This window comes from Strongylocentrotus purpuratus, unplaced genomic scaffold (genome assembly GCF_000002235.5).
Source record: "Strongylocentrotus purpuratus isolate Spur 01 unplaced genomic scaffold, Spur_5.0 spur5_scaffold_13, whole genome shotgun sequence".
NCBI lineage: Eukaryota > Metazoa > Echinodermata > Echinoidea > Camarodonta > Strongylocentrotidae > Strongylocentrotus > Strongylocentrotus purpuratus.
The window spans coordinates 4,587,850-4,605,798 of record NW_022145598.1 but is presented as its reverse complement, the minus strand read 5'-3'; the positions used below and the strand labels follow the sequence as shown (position 1 = coordinate 4,605,798).

Genomic DNA, 17,949 nt, shown 5'->3' with positions numbered 1-17,949 from the left:
AATGTTATATTGTGCAGGAGAAAAAGAGCAAAAATCCAATTTTTTATTTATTTATTTTTCTTCTTTGAAAAGCTGAATTGGAAAAATGTGGGGCATGAAAGTAATAAAGAGGATTGAAGAAATAGGAGGTAAGAACAAAAAGGGGTAGAAATGGCATACATAGGGGCTGCATCCAAGAATAAATATGAGCATAGCAAACTTCTATACATCATACGGATGCTATAAAAAGTAAACTCAATATCACTTACTGGTGAGCAAAAGAAATGATCGATAAAATATATTAGCAAAAGTGGTGTGGAAAAAAAGAGAAGAGTGAAATAAAATTAAGCGAAATGGTATCACAGCTAGATTGGGAGAAAGAAAATGAGTTATACTTTGTCACTGAAAATAAGAGGCAGCAAATGATGTGCAAAAAGATTGTGAAAAGAAAGAGAAAACAGGGAAATGTCTTCCACATCTGAATTAAAGATCAAGATCATTTAATTCCTACAGACTTTTCTTTTTCAAGATTTTGCTGACACATAACTCCATCCAAATAGTGTTCCGACATGAATTAAATTGAATTTGGTGGATTCATTTCTTGAATTTCTAAATGAACATTCATTTCTTATGACATTTCCAAATAGAGCTCATGGAAGACCACACAAAAAGTAAGTGAAGTGATTAATTCAGCATGATATACAGGTATATGTGAAAAAATAGATCAATTCATCCCATACCCACACTCTAGAAAGTGAATAAAAATGAATTTAAACCACAATTATATACATTTGCATATGATTTATGATTAACATATAGTTTAAGCTTCTACCAACCTATACATTTAATAGGCAAGCTTCGTTCACTCCTGTGGACTTTTCTCAAGCTAAATGATTATTCACACAGTTTCTTGCCATCTGTTGCCTCGCCCTTCTGTATAAAAAGGATTAATCCTTCATTGAATAGGGACTCTGCCCTATTCATTGTCACCTATCATTGCTCCTAGGATCCGAGGCAGCAGACAGCAAGAAACTGTGAATAATCACATGACGTGAGAGAGCCCACAGGAGTAAATGAAAGTCTGCGTACTAAATATAAAGGTTGGTAGAAGCTTAAACTACATCTTATAAGCACCCCAACCAGTGAAAGTTTTCTGTTTCATGATTATTATTACATAGAGAAATATATTCTCAAGACAATACACAAGTAGTTGTCTAATAAAAGACCCTTTTTCAAATAAGTTCCCTCAAACAGATAAGGATAATCAGATTTAAAATGAGATCACTGCTGTATATAATGGGGATGTGGTCCTTTCTCACAGCAATTGCAACATAACTGCCAGAAATAGCAGCAAATTATAATAGAGAGGACACAGCAGGAAGCTTAGTGTTACGTGATCCATAGTTACCTTTTTTTACTTTCTTAACTACGATGGTGTGAGAAAAATGATTAAAATGTGAAGGAAAAAAAGGATTGGCAATGTGAAACTTAATAATGAACAGAAAATATGCATCTTGTTGAGAAAATGATTAAACAAAAGCAGTTTATGATACAAAATGAAAGCCAAAATAATGCTGATGTTTTTTCTAGGCTAATTTCTCAATGCATGGATGAAAACTTATTTTATTTTACATCAATATTGAGTTTTTGTGTAATCTGATTATAGAATACAAATCTTGAAATATTGGAACAGATTACTATCAATCCATACATTGTAATGACAAAGGTAAGGTACATAGAGACAGGTGACTTATTTCTTCCCCACTCAATGAGCAAGTTAGTGTTCATAGGAGTACCAGAGTTAAACAGAAGATGTGATCAGTATACCAGTCTTTAAATATAACCAAAGATTGAAATTAATTGAAAATGTTGTTTACAGAAAATGAGAGTAGAAGGCTTGAATTACTACATGTATGCTCTACTGGCTAATTTCAAGTTTGAAAAGAGATAGATTTTAGCTTATGGTTGTTGTTTAATTAAGATTTATTTTATTTTAAAGGTTAATTTATAATCTTGCTAGCTGCCTACCTGGTGAGAGTTCCTTGGTCGTGGTTTTCTTGGTGAAAAGCGTTCCATCTGGTCGCGTCTCTCGCGAGGTGGTAACGCTGCCGTTTGTTCCGGTTCGGGTGGTTGCTGATCGGCGCGGTGTTCCGGTGGGAGTTTTGGATGCAGCTCCCTGCTGCCAAGGTCGAGAGATGTTACGCTTTTCACGGATCTAAAGATGGAATAAAAGTATATAGAATGTTGTAATGGCGTAAGACATTGGAAGATGATCTCTGTACTTTCACGATGATATGAAATTAAAACACCAACAAGACACTAATTTCTTTCTATCACCTCCATTTATTCTGAAAGGAAGCAACCATCTGATTCCTTTTGCCCCCCTTTATCTTTCCTCACTTTTCCAAGCAATGTTTTGTACATACATGTATAATCCAACCACTTACATGTAGCTGGGTAATCAGCCAAGTACTGCATCTTTTATTCTCTTATCGATTCAAATCAAGCATACAATAGAATAAAAGTTGCTATACATGTATTTGAAGTGTAAATACATGTTTATACAAAACAAACTTTAATTCATCTATACTACCATCATACCAAAACATTCAATTGCTTTGATTCTATTTGTTTTCTAATTATAGTTATACTAATAAATCCATTCAATTTGTCAATTTCAAGAACAAATAAGGCAAATGTTACATACATGTATTTGGACAATCATTTCCACCTTAAATAATAATGTCCCTTAAGCCAATCAGAAGTGCCCAAATGACCAGCTGTGATACTTTTTACGATCAAACAAAATCCAAAATAGATTCTATCAAGGTTTGTCAAGTTTATACTGACCTTGATGAGCGGTTGAGAGTAGCTCCTGGAGCTGGTGCTACCTTGGCTAGACTCTGAAGGTGACCTTGATCTTGGTCTCCTGCTGAATGGCGTCATGGATTGACTCATACCATGAGCTAGCACAAACTTCTCTCTCAGCTCAATGTTGGTTCGTCCCTTGGCTGTGGAGGTGAATATGAAAACATGTCATAAATACATTGTATATATACATATACATGTAGATGTACACACATGTCTGTCATCATGGCTCTGGCAGAAAGACGTAAGCATGAATTATGGTACAATTTGGTCTTAAAATGAAAGTACAGAGAAAAAGCATGTCATGTACAAACTATCGTTATAAGATGTATCATTTTACACAATACATTGGGGGTAAATGTGGAGCTGTTGCTAAAGAGAGAGGGAAACTTCAAATTCATATTTCTAGAAATGTGTATAAACATGTACATTTGTACATCAATTGGCAATGCATCAGTTTGTGTTTTTCTACAGGAAAATACTCCCTCTTTTTTCATCACATAGTTTAAAACTATAATATACTTTACTGTTTGGCTATAATTTACATGGTGAGAACAATCTACATTATGAGTGTTACTCCTTCTACTGCTCTCACCTCTGCACGGGTCATTCTTGACGAGGAATTCATCCAGAGCCATCCAGCCTCCTCCTACGCGCACCATGACGGTGCTACGCAGGATACGCACAAGACGCATCTGCTGCGATTCTCCAAACTAACAAACAAAAGAAATGGAATATGTTTAGAAAGATGTTGACATGAAATTCATTCTTTTCTTTCTAACTTTAGTGTTGAATCTCACTATGATTTCTTCTTATAAATTTCATGAAATGTCAAATGTACAGCGTATACAGTGGTTTGTTTTCCTTTTTTCTTTACCCTATCTACATATAGAAAGCTTGATTTAAACATAAAGACAAATAAACTTGTCAAATACATCAAATTTGAGGAAAGAAATGGACAGATATATAATTGTGGAAGATGTAGAGGGGGAAAAGGGCAGAGAAAAGGAAGAAAATGGAGAATTGCTATAGATTGCATGTAGCATAAAGGTACAAGAAGAGAAAATACCTCAGTAACTAACCAAAAAGAAAAAGAAATCAGACAGGCTGCCGTCCAAAATGGATGTTAAAGTTGAGAGAAGATGAGTACGAGTTTAAACATACTCATTAAAAATGTACACAAACAAATGTAATACAGTCAAAGAAATCTTTACAAATTGTATTCTTTTTTTTTTACTCACCTTGTACTTGCTCTCTCCAATTCTAAGGACTTTGAACTTCTTTTGGCAAGTACATTGGGAGCATTGCTTTCGAACCTGTAAGATAACAAGAAATAAATAAAATAACATTCAATAACATACGTGCGTCCATCAAATATTCTTTTGTTATACCTACAATCTAGACAGATAAATTTCAATCCCTAAGCAAACTTTGATAACTATTTACAAGGCCCGTACTGAGTGTAGACAAATCTTCCTCATTCTATTTGATCGTCTGTGAAATTGTGTGTTCTTCTTTTTTTTATATGTGGTTTTGAAGTAATTTGTTTTGACCTTAAAAAACCTATTAACTTATGATCGACAACACTGCTTTGGTGACAACTAGATGCAACAGTATACTATCCCCACATGTAATTCATCTAACCTAAACGATCATGACCAAACCCGAACCCTAAATCTTTGACAAAATTCATCATCACGCCTTGAAACTATACTGGCATATTTTACTGTTGATAATCATGCAGAAAACATTTAAAGCAGTTCAGTTCAGTTCAGTTTATTGAATTCCATCTTTAAAAACATTTTTACAACGGAAGAACAGAATACATTCATTTAAGCAAGACTTACCTCATCTTCGATCTTCTCTGCATCACTGGTTGGTTTGCCAGATGACTTCTCCGGCCAGAGCGCTGCGATGAACTCCTTGTAGTCGATATATCCGTCGTCGTCACGATCAAATTTGTCGGCCACGGCGTTCATCTCAAGCTGGTTGGTTGGGAATTCTGGACAAGAAATGAAAAGTTGATTATGCGTTAATAAAAAGGAAATGTAAAATGTATCTTCACACTATATAATTTGTCATAAAAATTGTTTTTCAGCATTTCATGCATCTTTTAAGTTACACTGGCAAATTGTAGAAGGGTGTTCACACCTTTTTCATGTCCAGCCACTGATTTCATAAAATCGAGTACGGATCCCGAAGAGAATATAGGACATGTTCACGAGCATTAGAGAAGGAAACACACTGCATCTGTCTGATTAAATATTTAGCAATCAACTACACAATAGTCAGGGTTATCTTCTGCCTTATATGTAAATAAACTTCCTACAAAAAAATTATTTGAGAAATCAGTCAAAAAAAGAAGAAGATGCAATTACAGGAGTATTACCCAGTGTGATTAGCGATTTCCCTCATTATATACAGGTGTACAACTACACTTAAATACTTTGGTTTTGTTAAATCATGCCTGTATCCTTCTTTTAATCAAGCTGTACTTTGTTTGTACTCACTGGAGTTGATGATGCCATCACTGAACTCCATACGAGTTAGCTTGCCATCACGATCCAGATCCAGCTTGCGGAAGAAGTCCATGACTCGAGCCTTCTTGTGTTTCATCCATTGCAGGTAGCGCGTGCGCCACTCGTCAAAGTTGAAGTTGCGCAGCTTCTGGAGCTGAAATTGGCAAACACAAAAGGAAACGATAGTCAGTTTAATTCACCCATTTTTCAATGAACTGTTATAAAATAAATCACTAAAACTAGATCAATACATATTTTAAAAGAAATTCATGGAGAACCAGTACTTTCAAAATTAAAATCACTTGCACTTTGAGTGCAAGTAAAGAAATCCCCTGGTTTTCTGTAAGGATAGTTTAAGCAATGAAAATTCTTATGTATTTTTCATACCATTCAAGTCATGAAATCGTTTGTGTGCTGTCAAGATAAAAAATGGGCTATTGGATGAGCATGTTTCCTAAACAATGCACAGTGCACAATCCTACTATTAACAGTTTGCCATGACCCAAGCCGACTGGCAAACATAAATCATTCCCTTTACCTGTGCCTGCCTATCGAGGGCGTCCTGTAGCCTGCGTCTCCTATCCATGGCAACAAGCCACACCTGCTTCCACTTGTTGTGCAGTGCTGCCACGCGTGGGTTGCGTGAGTCTGATCCGGGGCTCGGGTCGCGGCTACGAGGGCGGCTACCCTTGCCGCGGCGGGATCGGTCAAGCTGAGGAAGGGCGGAAGGACTGTCCTGAGAGCGACGGCGCTTGTGGGCTTTGGTCAGGCGGTCAATGTCGGGCTGCTTCTGGGCCATAGAGTCCTCAAAGTCCTTGAAGAATGATAAAAGACATACATGTTAGTAATTAGTATATATATTGAATAACGATGAACTGTCCTCCTTTTTAAAAAAATCATTGTCACCATAATAGCTTTCACCACCATCATCACCATGAACATAATTCACTTCATCAACCTCTTTCATCATCATAGCCATCATCAATCTAATCATGAAAATATTTTTAACATCATTATCATCATCACCATCATCACCACCATCACCACCATCATCATCATCATCATCATCATTTCCTGTCAGTGTTCCTACCTGATGTTCTTTGAGCAGAGCTTGGATGCGGTCTACATCCTCCGGAGTGGGTTTGGAGTCCCTGTCCTGTAGGACATGTTCAGACTTGTTGAGCCAGTCCATCAGCTTCTCCAGGAGTTCTGCGTTCTCTGCAAGGTTGTCCAGGGTTTCATCAAGGCGGTCTGATTTCTGGTCAGAGAGGGCCATCACCTGTACATAAGAGGAGATGTAAACAAACTAGTATTAGTAGAAGCAAAGAGACTTTCATTGCAGCAGCATCCAGTGGTCTGTACATAAAAATCACGCCTTCAGCAAAACTTTAATTGGTAGAGCATTACTATATTGCCTCATTTGGAGGCTTTGGTATTCTACTATGATAAAACCTTTATAGACTGACTGAATTTCTATTTCAAAAATTAGTTTAGTGGGTCAGAACAATAAGAAGAGATTTAAACAACTTGATCTACCGTACATTCCTAAAATGTTAATACCAAGTCAGTCTTTTTGTGGCAAGAAACATGCAAATTGCAAATATAAAACAAAAAAGAGTTGTGATTCCATTATTTCCAGGCATAGAACTGTTGTGAATCTTGACCATTCAAAAGATTTTCTGGTCTAACCAGAAAGTGACCGACAGACTGACCTCTTCCCATCTGGCCTGAAGAACAGTGATCCAGTGTTTGATGACCGGTACAGCCTCTGGATGACACTTAGACAGGATGGTATCTCCCATCACGCAGGCATCGTTCATCCTCATCTCCTGTGAACCAAAGCTATCCTTGAAGTCCTGCACAACAACAACAGAAACATTGAAAGAAGAGGCAATGATAAATGATCTCCATGTGTCAAATTTTGTCTCTTGTATCTGGTACAGTCTTTTTTTTTCCAGTCTCAACTCCAACCCATTAACTTGCCAAAATGCGATTCTTGAAGACATACTTAACTCATTAGGAATATAATGTCTGTTGAGAGCCAGAAGGCTGTTAACGTTGTGTTATAGTATATGACTTAAAGCCCTTCTGGCTCAAAACAAACAATTTAGAAGGATCAAATATACTAATGAAAATAGAAATGTCCACAAACAAGGCATAATATCTTTAACTGTTCCTCTCAACTCAACTACTAACAATGGCTATCAAAACTAAGGAAAAGATAGTGTTTCCAAAACAATGACACATGGCTTTAGTCGGACATACCATATTATCACTACCATTAGCATAGGATTTCAACGCATTACTACAACCATGAATGTAGAGAATAAGCTATTCTGAAATGTGTTGTGATGTTTCATCGTCCCACTTGGAGTTGAGATGGGATGAGGGTGACCTATGAGGGTGACCTATGAGGGTGACCTATGAGTGTGACCTAGCTACCTTGTGTGTTTCCATCTGTTCTCTGATGACCTCAGGGTCATTGCTAAGTGGACCCTGGAATCGAAGGCTCTGTTCTGCATCAGCTAGCCACTCCAGGAGCAGCTGAACAATGTCATGGAAGTCTTCAGCCTAGGAACATGAGAAAGTAACATGGAGGAAGGAGGTCAATATGCGATTTGGAGAATAGGCTACAAATGTACAGAAGTCATTGTAACTTTCATTCCCCTTCTCCCTTCTGAATATTCATCTTCACTCATATAACTCATGTACATTTATCACATACTAATCAAATTTTGAACTAAACTCTCTCCCTCTACTTTCTGCACTTACAATTCACGAAACACAATTCTATTTTGTGTATTCTACATGTCTATATAATATATATCTTTGCATATCTCTCCACATCAGTTTCTTTCATAATGTGCCTTTCCAACCTCTCTATCTTCCTCTTTCTCTCATTATTTTCCTTTAATCTCTTCTCTCCCTCTCTTACTTTCCCTTCATTCTTTTCTTACCTCCTTCATAGCATCCTCTAGCCTCTCCTGCTTGTGTACGCTCTGTTCGCACACTGTCTCCCACTTGGAAGCCAGCTCCTGGATCTTAGCTCGGAGATGGGATGTATCCTCACTGGATTTATCCATCAGGTCCTTGGCAGACTTGTTGACGGACTTGACACTGTTCTTGCGGCTCCCTAGGTCTCGCTGGAAGCCCTGTCAGGTTAACATTAACATGTATGCTTAGTGTCAAAGATTCTTTTCTTAATACCTTTACAAGTACATGTATAACAATTTGGTTTTGACTCTCTTAATAGATTAAGTTTTCAGATGACACTCATCAAAATTGTATTATATATGTACACGTGTACATGTAGGCCATATACATGTAAGAGAGAATTAATGGCTATCACAACTGGTAAATAAGGTGTCATTAGTCATTCTTGTTTAGTTATTAGTCCACAAAGTGTACTCATTTCTCATTCCTACATTTATGGATGATATCTTTTTTAAATTGTATATGTTTCATAGAAGATAAACAATGTGAGGGGAATTTTGCTGTAACAAGACTTATATTACGATCACAATAAAATATAAAATTTTTGCAGAAGTCTTACCTTGTGAGCTTCCATGAGATTCATGACGGTGTCGATGTCACCATCTACAGGTGTCTCATCTGAGAGTGTAGGTTCCACCTGATAGAGCCACTCCAGGAGAGCTTGTAGAGCATCCTTGAACTGTCCACTGTGCAGGAGAGCTTCCTCAAGCTTCCTTTGCCTGATTCATAGACAAAACATTCAAAATCGTTTGTTGGTGTAAAAAAAAAAAGATTTAGAGATTGTGTTTTTCAATGTGAAATTTACTTGCACATTTCATCCTCATTGTACTGGTGGCTTATCATTTTCAAAAGCTGTGAAATAAATAAAATCCATTAAAAACGGAAAATAAAGTGAGGACAGCATAACTTTCAGAAAGAAATGAAAAGCCCTTCTCACCTGTCGACCGACCTGCCACAGACCAGGTCCCACTCATCCTTGAGATCAGTGAGCATGCCGTTGATTGTCTTGGTGTCAGCAGGGTTGCTCTTATCCCTCAGGGATCGTCCAGAGCGGACAATGTTGTCATAGAGCGGCTGCTTGGCTCCAAGGGCACGTTGGAAGTCCTGTGGGTTGAGTGCGGGTGAAGAAGGTTAGTGGCAATTATGCACATTCAAATACATGTACATTAAAAAGTTAGTTCAATGTACCATAATTTCATTACAAGTAGGAGATACGATCAATACAAATGTACATGTATGCTGCACATACATGTAGCAAATAAAGAATAAACACATTTGTAAACATGCACCAAAGTCCTACTTGTAAGTGAACTGATGGTTTCAGAATAATAACATTGCATGCAAAATAAATATTAAGAAGGTACATGTACTTGTACCTATTTTAATTCAAACATTTCCTTTCCCACTGTATTGTGCAGCCTCGTCTCGGATATCTTGTACGTGTAAAGTATCCGAAGAACATTTGCGCACTGTACTGGTAGACCTCAGAACTGTAGGCTATTGTCACAAAGTCTTTCATTCTGTAGCAACAAAAGCTGCTCATACAAGATAACATTGGTTGAAAGATACAAGTAGAATGATCTCAACTCATATTCTTTGAGAAAGAGTCAAGGCCTTTCTGGCTCTGAGCAGACGATGTCTTGATGAAGTCACAGAGTACAGCTAGCTTACCTTGTGCCTACGGAGCTGTGCTTTGAGGGTCTCAGGATCACTACCGATAGACTTGTCTTGGTCTAGTTGGGCTTGTGAGTCCGTCAGCCAACCAAACAGCTTGCCATACTGTTCATCAAACTAAAAAGAGAGAAGAAACAAGAGAAATCAATGATAAAAAATACCCTTTTCTGCACCATCATCTCACAACCATGAAACTTGATAAAATATATAAGTTTACTTTAAACAGATGTAATTCAATGTAAGAGTTGGCATAAACTATCTTCAAGGGGAATAAAAGATTTTGCACATATCTGTTTCAGGAATAACCACTAGATATTCTCAGTCTATGCATTCATGTACATAAACCATACCATACATGTACACTACCATCATTCGGCATATCATTAACCTGGATTTACATGTAGCCAGGTTTCAATAACATGGTACTCGGTACAAGACTTTCATCCTCCCAGGTACCTACTTCAACTGGGTCGAGAGTGGCACATGTAGATCAATGTCTTGCCAAAGGACATCGGTGCCATGGCAGGGATTAAAACGACACACCATGTGGTCTATAGTCTAGTAGACCATGGCACCTGTACAACATTTATAATTATTCTTGATCAGAAATATCACTGTCTTTATTCCATGAGATTCCTTCATCCGATTTCTCACCTGTTTGGCCCGCTTGAAGCCAGAGTCCAGCTGCCTGGTCCTGTCATTGCATCGTGACTGGACCTTCTCCCATCTGTTCTGAACGCTGATCAGAAGATTCTTGATGAGGATGACATCCTGCTTCTGACTGAAGTACTTGAGCTGGGTGCCGGCCCGGTCTAGATCGCGCATGGTCTCCTTGTGGGCTTGGATGTCCATCAAGAAGTCCTGGGCAAAACAAGAAGAGTTTAGCGGTGAAGACAGTGTTTAAAGACAAGGAAAGTGATCTTTATAGGCAGGTTGTCATTGCATGTACATTGTATAGGTTCCTTTCAAACAACATGTTGTATGTATAAAGGAAACTTAGAAGTATGTAGTTTTCAGAATTATCTGGAGGACTTCCTACCGCAGATTAAAGAGAATTCAGTTTATTTGTGAGAAGGCAGATCTCTTGAAGTCATTGGGTTATATGCTCATAACATGAGACCTATCGATCTGAAAACCAACCTGCATGACCAATAACTTATCTACCCATCAGGGGATTTGGCAGATCGTGCAATATCTCCCACAGACACTTATAATAATCTTTTAAAGAAGTCTGCATTTCAGTTTCTGAAAGAAAAGGCTATGACAGCAACTGCCTACTTTTGAAGAACATCCAAAAACTGTGTCTTATAAACTTCTCTTGGCAGTGTTTTGAGTGTTTGAATTGCTTAAGTACCTTGTGTTCAGTGATCTGTTGGTTGATGGTGTCCAGGACAGTACTGGGTGGTTTGCTGCTGTTCATGGTCTTCTCAGCAGTAGTCAGCCAAGAGATGAAGGCCTGCAGGGCATCATGGAAGTTCTGGGCTTGGGTCAGAGCATCCTCCAGCTTGCGCTGTGGGGTTGGTAGATGAGAATGGAGGGTTTAAGAATTAGATTCAAACTTATTCAGTTGAAAAATTCATGTTTTAGAAAGCATTTCTGTGTGTAACAAGCAAGGATAATTTGAAACAAGCATCCTGCCCGTCATTTGTTCTTAATTGCTTTCTTTCTCTGGTTCTGTATATCTCTGGCTCTGTCTGTCTTTGGCCGTCTCTTTCTGTCCCTCTGTACTGTCTCTTATTTCAGTGTCTCTCTTTCTCTTTCTCTCTTCCAGTCTCTCTGCCCCTATTTCATGATTCATTTTCTCATGCACTCTCTCTCTCTCTCTCCTTCTATCCGACTCTCTTGCTCTATTTTTACATTGCTCTTTCCCTCTCAGCATCTCTGTTTACATGTTTCTTTTCACCCTCTGTCTAAAAATATCTTCATTCATTAAATTTTTTTGTTTGTTCAAGTACCTTTCTGTCGGTTGCCTTCTGATTAGCAGCATCCCACTGCGCCTGGAGGGTCTTGAGGGTGTGGCCTACCCCGCCCTCTCTATCGGCCTCCGGTCCTGACTGGCGTTTCAGCTGTTGACCAGCCTGCATCAGCGAGTCAAAGGCCAGCTTCTCACGATCCATATGCTTCCTCAGGTCCTACAAGCAAGATCAATTTTGATGGAAACATTTTAGAATGTACAGAATAAAGAATATTCTTCTTCATAACCATGCATTCATCGAACTGTTCATTAGTATAGTATTAATGACTGCTTTGAGAGAAATAGTTGTTTTTATACGCTCAAGGGAAGGTTAGAATTGTGCTATTACCCGAGGCGTGCCGAGGGGAATAGCCCAATTGTAACCTTCCCGAGAGCGTATAAAAACAACTATTTCTCGAATATTAAAGCAGTCATTAATACTTTTATATGCCAAAAAAAATAGACTAAAAAATAAAAAATAAAAAATACTTTTTTTTTTTGTCAAAGGTGAGAGTCGAACTCTTGCGTACAATGAGTGATGAATCTTACACCAACGCCTTACACCACTCGGCCATCGCGCGCTGTTCACATGCTTGGCAGTTTTGTACAATATATACATTAAAATGGATTGAAACCGGCTTCGGCGTGATGAATGCTTCGCAAAAGCACCCTTCTTTTACTTTTGCAATGCATATTGGCACGAACTTAGATCAAGATCTATCGGCAGATGTTGTTTTTTTGTTTTTGGAAGTTTATTTTCGTCTTCATGTCAACAATGCAAGATAAAATTGTCGGTAAGATCGATCGAGATTCAATTGTATTGAAATTACCGACCAATCCTTCGCACACATACGGTATCCTCGATCACTCAAACCATTTTTTAACATGTAAACCTATGGGGTAACCATGGAGGCTGACCTATTTTTTTAATAACCATGGTTATTAAAAATATTAAATGTTTTATGCATGGTTACCGGGAATTTTACAGGAACAGTTGAAGTTTATGAATGCAATTTCGACCAATCAGATGGCTGGATTACTTAAGTGAGGTATATAACAAATATTAAAAAGCATAGTCAATCCATCTCTCATGAGTAAGATTGTCATAACACTGATGTTGCATTGCATTGCACACACATGTTTGCAGGATATATCAGACATGTATCTACACTGTAACATCCCAGATCTAAAATGTATATTTACATGATGTAGACCCGTATGTATTCAGCACTGTCAAGTTACAAAATACGATTACTAATTTGTATTTATTTATAGTAAGAAGAATTGAAAAAATGCCCAAAGCCGAAAATATATTCTTTTTTCTCATCAGACATCTCCCACAAGAGGCTATATAATTTACTGGTATATGATATAATTTTATTCTACATCATTGGTCTTGATTGGGTTATATGAAAATGACTTTCGGGGTGGATCAAGGTGAGCCATTTCTTACATTGTGTCTGTCCAGTTGTTCCCTAGCTGTCTCCGGCAAGCCACCTACAGGCTGGCTGGATGAGAGCTGTCCATTGATGTCATGGAGCCAGCGGAGGAGACGGGTAGCCTCCTCAGCAAAGTTTTTGGTCTGAAATAAATAAATGATTGATTAAATTAAAATGTAAGCTTTGTAAAAAAGGACCATCAAATAAGTTGATCATCATTATTATCTACCTTCAAACAACCGATTCCTTTCTTCACCAATATAGTATCAACATTCTCCATATATTATTACCATATCATCGTCAATATTAGTTTTAGATACAAAATTGATTCAAGTTATGACATAAATCTACATGTTATAATTATGTTCATCATTACTATCATCATCATAGCCATCATCATCATCATCGTCGTCACCATCATCATCATCATCATCACCATCATCACCACTACCACCACCACAATCATCATCAGTACATCCTTCAAACAGCTTTCTCCTTACCTCTCCAAGGGCTCCCTCTAGCTCCCTCTGCCTGCCGTCACTCATCCTGGTGAGGTTGGCCCACTTGTTGTTGACATCGTCCAGCTTGCTGCGGACCACGTTGGCAACCTGCCTGTTGTCTGCAGACGCTACAAAGTTTTGGCCGGCCTGGTTGACGGACTTCACGCTGGATTCGTGAGCCATGATGTCATTTTGAAGCACCTAGTAAGAAGAAGATTTACATGCATTGGTAAATCATAATGATACACAATGCTCCTAACATAATCATTAAGGTGACATATCTGAATCACACTTAAGGTACTACTTAGCCTAATGAAGGTATAGACATTTACCAGCTCCATGCCCTGATGATATTGTTTTAACTTTTCAACAGTTACACATTTTGACTTTCTGTCTTTTCACACCCTTACTTTTAGCTAAGCCACCTCATGATCATACCTTCGCCTCTTTTCACTCCTCATATATTTGTCATTCTTTATAGTCATACAGGGTATGTTGCACCATAATTGTTTCCATTAAACTAGAATGGCAACCACTTTCCATTAGGATAGACCCTGAATAAGACTCACCTTGTGCTTAGCTAGTTCTATCTCTGCACCCTTGGTATCTCCCATCACTGGTCTCTGGTCACTCAAGGCCTTCTCGGTTCGGTTCATCCAGTTCAGGAGTTCATCCAGAGAGCTCTCAAGCTGACCAAGGGCCAAGAATCCAGCCTCAAGTTTGTGCTGAAATACAAGAATAGAATAACTTTCATTTAACTGGAAATTTGTAAAGCATATAGTGAGATGTACTGGAAAAATTCTATTCCTTTGTGGAGATTGTATTGTATGTGCACACATACATAGTTTATACCAATATATGTGAAATGCTATCCATGGAACAAGCATAAGGTATAGAGGACTTTCTAAATCCTGAAACTTTTTGTTCTTTAGTTATCTTTTTCCTCTTCTTTCACCTCTTTTCATTCCATACTTCAATGCATTCTATCTACTTTTCTGAAAGTCATGTTGATCTGACTTATTCATGATACTTTATGGAAGGTCGAGTAAGTGAAAGAATCTTACAGGAATGCATGTGGAATGTCAATAACATTTGTTTATCAGATCAAGGACAAATAAACATTATTCATGGAAGGTATAAATAGGTTGATACGTTTAGTTCTAATCCTCAACCTTTTAGAGTGAAAGGGAGGACATCTTTACCTGTCTGTCAAAGGTCTTATCCTGGAGGTTCTTCCAGCGTCTGTTCATGTCACTCATAGGAGCTTGGACAAGCTCCTGGTTCTCTGGAGTACACTTGGTGAGGAGACGGTTTCCGAGCTGGTTGACGGTCTCAAGCTCGAGGTTGTTGCGACCGAGTTCCTTCTTGAAGGCCTGGAAGCAGCACCAAAGATAATCAATTCATTATTGTCATTTCATGTAGATGACCTATGACCCATTGTGGAACACATACATAACATACCAAAACATTCCCAGACAGTTTGATTTTCAGTGTCATTGTATCTACACATTGAAGAGCACGTTCATGCTCATACGTGTTTTCTATCAAATAATAATATAGAACACGAAAAGCTGAGTGCAGGTCATTACACTAAAAAATATTAAGTAATAACAGCCAAACCACAAAAAAATGTGGTCTTCATCAATAGGTGGTCTTTCTACACAGGTGGTCACTGGAGCAAGTTTGACTATCGTCAAACACATATTTCTGTGTGTACATCGAGCTCTTCTACCGACATGATTCAATATATATTTCTGTGTGTACATCGAGCTCTTCTACCAACATGACTCAAGACATGTTTCTGTACTTACATTGAGATTGTCCAGCTGTCTCCTGACCGTCTGTGGATCCGATCCAACTGCTGGCATCCTATCCACCTGTTCTTCCGCCTTGGTCATGTAGTCATTCATCCTGTCCAGACCGTCCTGGAACGCTTGAGCCGCTTCATCGGCATCGTCCAGCTTCTGATGACGATCCTTGAAGGCATCGTTGAGGTTATCCCAAGAGTTGTTGAGTTCATCCACGTTCTTCTGGACCTCTGGTTTGTTGGAGTCGCTGCAATGGGTCATCAGGTCCTGGCCGAGCTGCTTGGTCATCTCCACATCCTGCTTGACCGCATCAATGTCCTCCTTGATGGCTTGCAGGATATCCTGATTAAAGAGGGGGAAATTCCACCAAATTTAGAAAACATTCTTTACATTTAGCTTGGATTTCAAATTTGAAGTCCTACTCTTCGTCTAAAATACATGTATGTCCAATATCATTCTGATTCATAACTACTATAATCAATGTACAATATCAGACATTTGTACTTCATAAATGCAAAGTATTCTTTCTGATCCTATAGCCTGTATGCATACAATATCATTAGGCATGTTCCCACTGCTGCTACATACCTGTTGGTCCTTGATGGCTGGGATCTCAACGGCAGGTGGTTCCTGACTCTTGATCTGATCTTGAAGATCTTTGATGGTTCCAGACGTACCGTTCATCTCCTCCCAGAAGGATTCAGCAGAGTGAAGGGCTTCCTGTAGATCTGCAGAGCGCTTGTTGGCTGTGGCCGTGATGTCATCCCACTTGTTGCTCATCTGGTCGAGCTTGTCTTTCAGATCTGAAACAGAACAGCAAGCATGAAAAAGTTAAAAATATATCCACAATGACCATTCATATACTTTTCTGAATCTACACTGTATTACATAAACTTGTAATTCTTTGAAACACAAATCCTAAGCACAACAGGTTTGTCATATTTTTTCAGTACTTTACTACTATATATTCATATAATCATGTGCACGTTACATGGCGCTTCTTCAATTTGAGTTACTAGAATATTAAGTTATTTCTATTCCAATATAGATATTGTTCTTGTGCAACTGACAAAAACTAATACAAGAACCATTTATCTTGCTGTCAATGTGGAGAAATATTTTGTAAAGTATCATGCTGCAACCGAATCAAATATCACCTGACACAACACTGCACTATTGCTGCACTGCGCTTTGAAATTGTTTCTTTTTGCTGAAATGGCAGTTGCTTACAACTTGTGACATTTTCTGGCTTATAATGACTGTACACACCTAATTCATACAATAACCAATATAAATAAAGATACTGTCATAGTAGAAATTTTAATTTTACCTCTGACATGCGGGTCACTTGGAGATGATGCCTCGATCATCTCATTACCAGCCTTACGCATCACATCTACAACATCCATTTGGCTATCAATGTTATCTCTCAGGGCCTGCCAAAAAAGAGAAAAAAATAACAAGGATTGTATTCACTGAGGTTGATTAGACGACTTCAATATCACAAGAAATTTGTTGGTGTTGTGTTAAACCACACCGGCTTGTAAAATATACTTTCTCAAATGTTAACATGATCTCAATGTCATGGCTCTCATTCATTTTCTTTCTTCACTTATTCATGACTAAGTAACAATGCAATGTGATACTGAAGTGTACAACTTCAATCTCCCTGACAGATATGGCATACCTGTTCATGTAAGATAATCGGAGTAAAATCATTTTTATTAAATCGCTCTATTCCTCTCATGATTAAATCTTAAAAGACAATGACAAAATCTCAATAAATGAGATAATATTTATGAATATGATAAAAACTCATATATTTCAAGGTAAAGTTCACAAACTCACCTGCAGTTTTTTCATCTGTTTCCTAAGATGATCTGGATCAGCAGAGATGGGTTCTGGTCTGCTTAGTTTCTCAGCAGTGATGTTTAGCTGCTCAAGGGTGGAGTCAAGGTCTTCAACGAACTGAATGAGGCAAGACAAAAGAGAGAGTATAACATGGAATGATTTCTTGTGACAGACAGTGAAACCTGTATGTATGTACAAAGATTGGCTCTGGTCTGTCTAGACTTCTCAGCTGTACTGTTCAAGGTCTTCTACAAACTGGATGAGTTAAGACAAAGAGAGAGAGTATGTGAATAAATCCTCATGATTATACACTTTAAGTACAGTGAAACCTGTATACATGTACAAAGATTTGCTCTGGTATGC

At 38.2% G+C, this 17,949-nt stretch overlaps 1 protein-coding gene across 3 annotated transcripts in view; it reads right to left on the bottom strand.

Moving 5' to 3' along the window:
• Window positions 1-17,949, bottom strand: part of LOC756550 (microtubule-actin cross-linking factor 1) — a 68,495-nt gene that overhangs the window by 5,331 nt on the left and 45,215 nt on the right. For all 3 annotated transcript variants that reach the window (XM_001195605.4, XM_011676857.2, XM_011676851.2), the window contains 25 exons: window positions 17,584-17,703; window positions 17,066-17,171; window positions 16,324-16,538; window positions 15,739-16,077; window positions 15,130-15,300; window positions 14,497-14,652; window positions 13,928-14,128; window positions 13,442-13,570; window positions 11,990-12,166; window positions 11,389-11,544; window positions 10,689-10,895; window positions 10,032-10,151; window positions 9,298-9,464; window positions 8,920-9,079; window positions 8,324-8,518; window positions 7,809-7,937; window positions 7,079-7,222; window positions 6,457-6,645; window positions 5,905-6,180; window positions 5,358-5,520; window positions 4,695-4,849; window positions 4,089-4,163; window positions 3,443-3,560; window positions 2,830-2,990; window positions 2,008-2,194 (listed from right to left, as the gene is read on the bottom strand). In XM_001195605.4, the coding sequence (XP_001195605.3) occupies window positions 2,008-2,194; window positions 2,830-2,990; window positions 3,443-3,560; window positions 4,089-4,163; window positions 4,695-4,849; window positions 5,358-5,520; window positions 5,905-6,180; window positions 6,457-6,645; window positions 7,079-7,222; window positions 7,809-7,937; window positions 8,324-8,518; window positions 8,920-9,079; window positions 9,298-9,464; window positions 10,032-10,151; window positions 10,689-10,895; window positions 11,389-11,544; window positions 11,990-12,166; window positions 13,442-13,570; window positions 13,928-14,128; window positions 14,497-14,652; window positions 15,130-15,300; window positions 15,739-16,077; window positions 16,324-16,538; window positions 17,066-17,171; window positions 17,584-17,703 (4,216 nt within the window). The remainder of the gene's footprint in view (window positions 1-2,007; window positions 2,195-2,829; window positions 2,991-3,442; window positions 3,561-4,088; window positions 4,164-4,694; window positions 4,850-5,357; window positions 5,521-5,904; window positions 6,181-6,456; window positions 6,646-7,078; window positions 7,223-7,808; window positions 7,938-8,323; window positions 8,519-8,919; window positions 9,080-9,297; window positions 9,465-10,031; window positions 10,152-10,688; window positions 10,896-11,388; window positions 11,545-11,989; window positions 12,167-13,441; window positions 13,571-13,927; window positions 14,129-14,496; window positions 14,653-15,129; window positions 15,301-15,738; window positions 16,078-16,323; window positions 16,539-17,065; window positions 17,172-17,583; window positions 17,704-17,949) is intronic.